The sequence below is a fragment of the Pteropus vampyrus genome, unplaced genomic scaffold (assembly GCF_000151845.1).
Source record: "Pteropus vampyrus isolate Shadow unplaced genomic scaffold, Pvam_2.0 Scaffold17, whole genome shotgun sequence".
NCBI lineage: Eukaryota > Metazoa > Chordata > Mammalia > Chiroptera > Pteropodidae > Pteropus > Pteropus vampyrus.
This window is the reverse complement of record NW_011888798.1, coordinates 7829094-7835307: the sequence shown is the minus strand read 5'-3', so window position 1 is coordinate 7835307 and position 6214 is coordinate 7829094. Positions and strand designations below refer to the sequence as shown.

The following is a 6214-nucleotide window of genomic DNA, read 5'->3' as shown; positions in this document are numbered from 1 at the left end:
CTTCAACACAAAGAATTGCAGCCATCCAAAACACACAGGCCTCCTCTTACTTTAAGCATGGAAGTTAGTTTTCTGAGACACTTTTTGGATTTTTCAAATTGTGAAAGGAGACTCAATACCCCAAGAATAGGAATGAATTACTCATGCAATATTTTTTCTATGTAAAGCAATAGGCATCATCTACTATAAAGACATCTTTGAAAATTCTGTTTCAGTTTTCCCCTTTTCAGGAATTTATAAATATTAGCATTATCTCCATCACAGAAAAGATATTGACTATCTCTTGGAGCACAGTGATGTGCCTGACTAAGCTAAACAGGCAGCCTGTGCAGACTGAGATTCTCAGTCTCATTTTGAGTACCAGCCATAATGACTAACTTAGCTACTTCGAATGTTATTTTCATCTGTGAAAAGAGATTATACCAGCCTCAAATGATTGTGATCATTGAGACCTAAGCCATAGAATGTCTTATATAAGCTATAAACTACACAGCATTATTGTAGTGTCATTGATGACTGGGGACTGTTAACGGGCAAGTTGTAAAGCATTAGGGTGCAGCTACATTAGAACTGAACTTTTAGCACTGTACATATCATATTGTGCAGAAGCAGATTTAAGTGCTTGATTAATAAAAGTAAGCGAAAGGTTAATGTGTAATTGTGTAAATGCAATTCTTTCCAGTCAGTCAGACAAGTCCTAATGCAAGAGAGTATAACTTAGCTGCTGATTGAATAAGACAAGGGACTAATTTGGTAAATTGAGGGAGAGCATAGCCTAGTAGACCCTTCCGAAGAAGGGACAGCGAAAGGCCTGGAGGATGAAAGAGAGGAAGCATGGATAAGTAGAGAATGGCTGGGAAGGAAATTCTTTGAATTAAAGGATGAGGGTCCCAGACTTGATGAGAGGCAAGTCTGTACATCTTATGTTAAGAACTCATAAAGTTTAGAGGAGAGGGGAACCCCTAATGCTTTGTTGATCTCACTGCTCCTAGAGACCAGTTTCTCTCACATTCCAATACATTCCAATGGGAGATCACCTGCCTGTGGTCCCAGATGGGCCTTTGAACTGATTTTCAAGTTTTACTAAGTAGCCACAGTGACTAGCACAGAACTCTCAATCCTGAAGGTTTCTACCTTGGTCTTGCCTAGCACCTTCACTGGAGCAAAGTGTTATTACTACAGGAATTTGCAGACCCTGAATTTTCATTTATTTGTTTTTGTTTTTGTTTTTATTATGGTTGTTATGGGATTATTTGCTTTATATTTGAACCCTTGAACTCTAAGACTCTGATATCTAATAATGACATCTACTGAGCCCCAATGAGACCCTGCTTCTAAGTTTATGCCAGGGAAGTCTGTCTATAGTTGAAGAGTAGTATCAGAAAGCAGTATTTAATTAAATTGATCAATTATAATGAGTAGTGTTTTATTTAATAAATATTAAAAGATTGTTTCAATTTATGATATGACTCTAGGACTAGCAAAATTATAAAAACACAGTTCCCAAAGAAGTAATAAATAGGACTCATTATTAGAAGAATGAAATGTTTCCTCTTTCAGTGGATTTAGATTTTTCAGTGGCATTTTTTAGCATCTAGGTCCTTATTAAACCCTGTAATTTTCTTTCTAATTTGTGCCATTAAAAAAATGATTATTTTTAACTTCCCCATGGCTCATTTCTCTCCTTCAGAGCATTTCCATATGATTCCTTAATTAAGTCCATATTTTAACAAATTTCCATTATAAAATTATCATAAGCACCAACTAAATAGCAATACGAAGTAGGTAGAACATAAAGGACTGACAGGAGAAGAAATTGGGCCTCTGGGTAGTTAATATTTATTCTTGAATGCCTACTGCCTTTTGGCTTCTAGTGGGTGTTTTCGATCCTCTGAGATTCCTTGACTGATGGACAAGGACTCTAAAGAAAGAATTCTCACAATTGTTAAGTGACAGCCTTTCTTTCCCATAACAAAATCACCAAGCAGTGCTTTTTGATAACACAGTGATTGTTATTCTTCACCAAAGCCCCATAATGGAAAGAAAAGATTTTCATTTTTTGTTCATTTTTATTGTCCTTTGAGCCTGTAAAGTACCTTTGCAGGTTCCAGTTAGTGGGCCTGTTTTCTCTAGAGAATTAAGAACCATTTAGCAACCTGAGCCTCTTCAAAAATTAGTTTTAATTCAACAAATACTTAATGAGCACTGCCTGCCAACCCCCACTCCCTACCCCCATCTTGTGAAATACAGACACCCTGGAAACTTAGTCCCTGTCTGCCTAAGACTCACAAGTTTTTTTTTTTTTTTTCAAGTAGCCACATAAACAAACACTTGTGGTCCACATCCAACTTCTGGCTACATATGCTGTCCAGAATCATATTTAGATGGGGAGAGTGTAAAGTGTGTTTCTCTGAGCATATCCTCTCAGTATTATTTAAGGTACAAAGTAGACTTATGGTCATTAAGACTAAGGTGAGAAAAAGGGCTAAATTAGTGTGAGAGAAGAGGAGTCAAGGCAATGACTATCAAATATGTTTGCTCCCCCACACCCCACAGTGTAGCCCTAAATAGCACCACTGTTCCAGATCTGTATGTGCACACCCTGGCGTTATAATGTAACTACGAGGGTCCTTAAAACCAAGACTATCATTACCAAAGACATGCCAACTGGAAATGGGAAAAGCTTCATGGAAATGGTGGGGTTTACTTGTGCTTTGAAGGAAGGTAAGGATTTATCAACTAGAAGCGACAATACAAGCAATATTAAAATGGCAGACAAATATTGGAGGGGAATCAAGTAAATCCATATGACTGGAAGATCTTCTTTAAGAAGTGCTATTTTTATACTATTAGTTAAGAAGGTGGGTCAATTTCTTCCTACATAGACCTGCTCCTTGCCTTCCAATAGCTTGTTATTAAGGTTAGCTACTCTGCTATGGGAGCAAATCACCAGAGGATAAATAATAAAAATAGTAAACCAATATATAACCAGGTGTTTAAATGTGTATAAAAGAGGTACATGCAACTAAACAGCTTTTCATTTTCCATCTGATCTTGGGGCTTTATATGGAAGGGGGTAGGAATATAAGCTGTTTAGTGTTGCTAGCTTTAGAAAAATGGGTCTATCTCAGATGATATCCTATCCATTTGCTTACAGATTCATATTATGAGGTGTGGGGAAAATTAGGTTTTTAATTTTTTCATCTACCTTGTTTGTGCAAAGTGCTTTGACATACTTCCTTGTATCTCAAAGAAAGCCAAAAAAAAGCTTTCTTTAGATTATCTGATATATACTGAAGAGTTTGTAGAACAAACTTATAAATTCAGTGAAAGCTTCATTTCCATGGTGCAGTTGGGTCAGCTAAATCTTCAGCTGTCATCAGCTTAGTTTCCTGGTGTCTGTTTTGTTGGGGTCATGTCTTTTCATTTTTATAGATTCTTCTTTTACCTCTAGTATCCTATGAGTTTTTTGAGCACTTTTCTCCCTTACAAGTTATTACTTCTTTATTCTAATGTGGACACTACTTCTGACCCTTTCATTCCATTCTTGTCAGTATTCACAGCATGAAATGTGATTCTGTTATTACTTAATTCCTTACTTTTCTCACACTATTTCCAGTTGTATTTTCCCATCTCCTTTCATTTTGCCCTCACATATTTTTCACCTTGTTGTTTCTCGTATCCTTGTGCACTCCATGAGAGAGCCAAAAAGAACCCCATAGTCAAAAATAGTTTCTGACATTCTTTGTGATTCCTAAGATAGTCTTACAGAAACCTTTTCCCATCTGATTTCCATCTAACATGCTAGCAGTGCTCCAATCTTGTTTTCTGATTATCCCATTGCATAGTGCTTTCCCTTGCATTTAATAGAAACTTGCAAGTAATGGTTCTGTTTGGATAGTACTGCCTAGTCATCATTTACAATTTTAGGGAATTAAAAAGGGAAGGGGAGGAAAAGACTCGGGCTTAAGTTCCTATTTCAAAGGCAGAGCATTAATTATAACTACTTTGTTAATAGTTTGAAACACTCTTTATCAGCATGCTATACTAGAGCCATCTTTGTGGTCTAGAGTAACGTATCATGAAATGGAACAGTTTTGTTTTTTGTTTTTTTTTTCCTTACTGAGGGAGAACACAGTGCTCCAGATTGAGGAGTGATGCACTTTAAATTTAGCCTCAAAGGGGCAGACAAACTCAATTGACTACCTATTGGGATACGATTATTTCAGGGGGAAAAAAAAAAACTTCACAAATACACAGAAAGTAACCTAAGAATCAATTATGATATTCATAGCATTTACCATGAAATTGTAAATATTCACATTCATAATTATGCACATTCGTAATTATGCACAGCCTCTAACAGGTAGCGTTTGTCATGTGTGTGTTTTGGCTATGCTCTGAAAACATCTTACAAATAGCTAAATTCATATAAAGCCACAATGCCCAACAGGCTAAATAATTGCCTGTTAGCATTGATCATTTGGGGGCATAAAATCAAATTTCCGGTGCAAATAATACTACTTTTCTTATGCATTCTAAAAGCCTCTAATGTTCAAGAATAAATTTTCCTTACATATATGTGTTTCAATTGACAGCTTAAAGTGCATCTGAGAATAAAATATACTGTATAACTGAGAGCTGGACTATCTAATAGATGTTATGTAAGCTCTTTGAGGAAGTGAAATGATAATGGAATTTCTATTCTCAGTGATAGGAAATGACTGTCCTTTGTTCTCTTCTGCAAAGGCATACCATCATGTTTTAGTTGATTTCCCCTGTATGCTTTTTTTAGGAAAATCAATGATTTCAGAGAAGCCAAATATATCTTGCTTTTGGGGGATGGAATTTGGCTGTTTGGGCCAGAGTATAGTTCTTGGGTTATATTCAACAGGAATTACAAAAAGGTAGGCTGTTTTTCTATAACTTGAACAGTTTCACATTTTTTTTTTTTCCTTTCCCGTTCTTGATAGGTGCATGAGGCAGTCCCATGTTACAGTGAGTGCAATCAGTATTCCTGGGTTGTAGAGCACTGGTCTCCATGCAAAATCCACAATGAGCTGAAGTCCCCGCGCTGTGGAGGAGGAACGCAATCTAGGAAAATCAGGTGTGTAGAAATGGAGACATTTGGGAAATGGTGCAGTAGAACTTATATACCTTCATAAAAACAACAACATTGCTTAAACTAAGTACACTCTGATTTTCTCAAATATATTCTAGCTTTTGTTCATCTTTAAATTCATGGAAGCATGCATGTCCTGAACTGCTGTATATATAGTGGGATTTCCTCTGCGATGAAGCCACAATCTTTACAGTTTCCTGCAAATGACTTCGGTGGAAAAGCCAACTGTGTGGAGCAGTCTGGCATTCGTCCACTGATTCATGGCCCTCACTGATAAGAAATTAGATTTTGACTGTGTTTCTTGGTTTGTTTGTTTTTTTCGTTTGGGGTTTTTTACTTTATGGTTGGTATAGTTGATGGGCATTATCTTAAATTTGGATGTCATCACATTGAAGAAGTTAATTTAAACTCCCACAATTAGCATTGGGAACTAATGTCTGAGAATACCTACAGACAACAGTAATACATTTTAATATAACAAGAGGATATCTCTGAAAGAATTTAGTGAATTCTGGGTTATTTACTAAGGGAGTGTATTTAAAGTTTTTGTTTTAAATACAGCAGTGGTAACCAAAAGAATCACTCGATGTGTTTAAGGAAACACTTTGGCCCAAGTTCGTCAAAATGGTCTATTTAGAAATGATTTGAGAAGAAGAACAATTTATTTATCAATTGAGAATAATGGTAATAAACATTAGAGACTGAACAAGCAAAAGTTAAAATATTAATGGTAAGCAATGTTTAGTATATAAAATTGAGAAAACAGTGTAGTCAACTATTCAATTGCATGTGCATATCATTTTGCCACATTTAGGAAGCTCCATTTCAAATGGACAGACATTGCCCAAATCAGATAACTCCCAATTAAATTAACTGTTAGATAGAAGTCAGTTACCAAGACAGAGCCTTCTTATATGTGTTGTTATTCAACATCGGCGAACATAATTTATTTGGTAATTCAGTATATACCCACCATTTCTGAGACATAGTCCCAATGTCACAAAACCTGGTAGAAATAGCTGCTGGAAAAATTATAGAAGTGCTCCTCAACAACCCAAGCAAATGACTAATGGACAAATTGTCTTTCCCTTT

General features: G+C 36.1%; 1 protein-coding gene across 2 annotated transcripts in view; it reads left to right on the top strand.

Annotated features, from left to right (window-relative positions):
- THSD7B (thrombospondin type 1 domain containing 7B) overlaps positions 1-6214 on the top strand; it is a 793340-nt gene that overhangs the window by 669686 nt on the left and 117440 nt on the right. For both annotated transcript variants that reach the window (XM_023527487.1, XM_023527488.1), the window contains one exon: positions 4974-5107. In XM_023527487.1, the coding sequence (XP_023383255.1) occupies positions 4974-5107 (134 nt within the window). The remainder of the gene's footprint in view (positions 1-4973; positions 5108-6214) is intronic.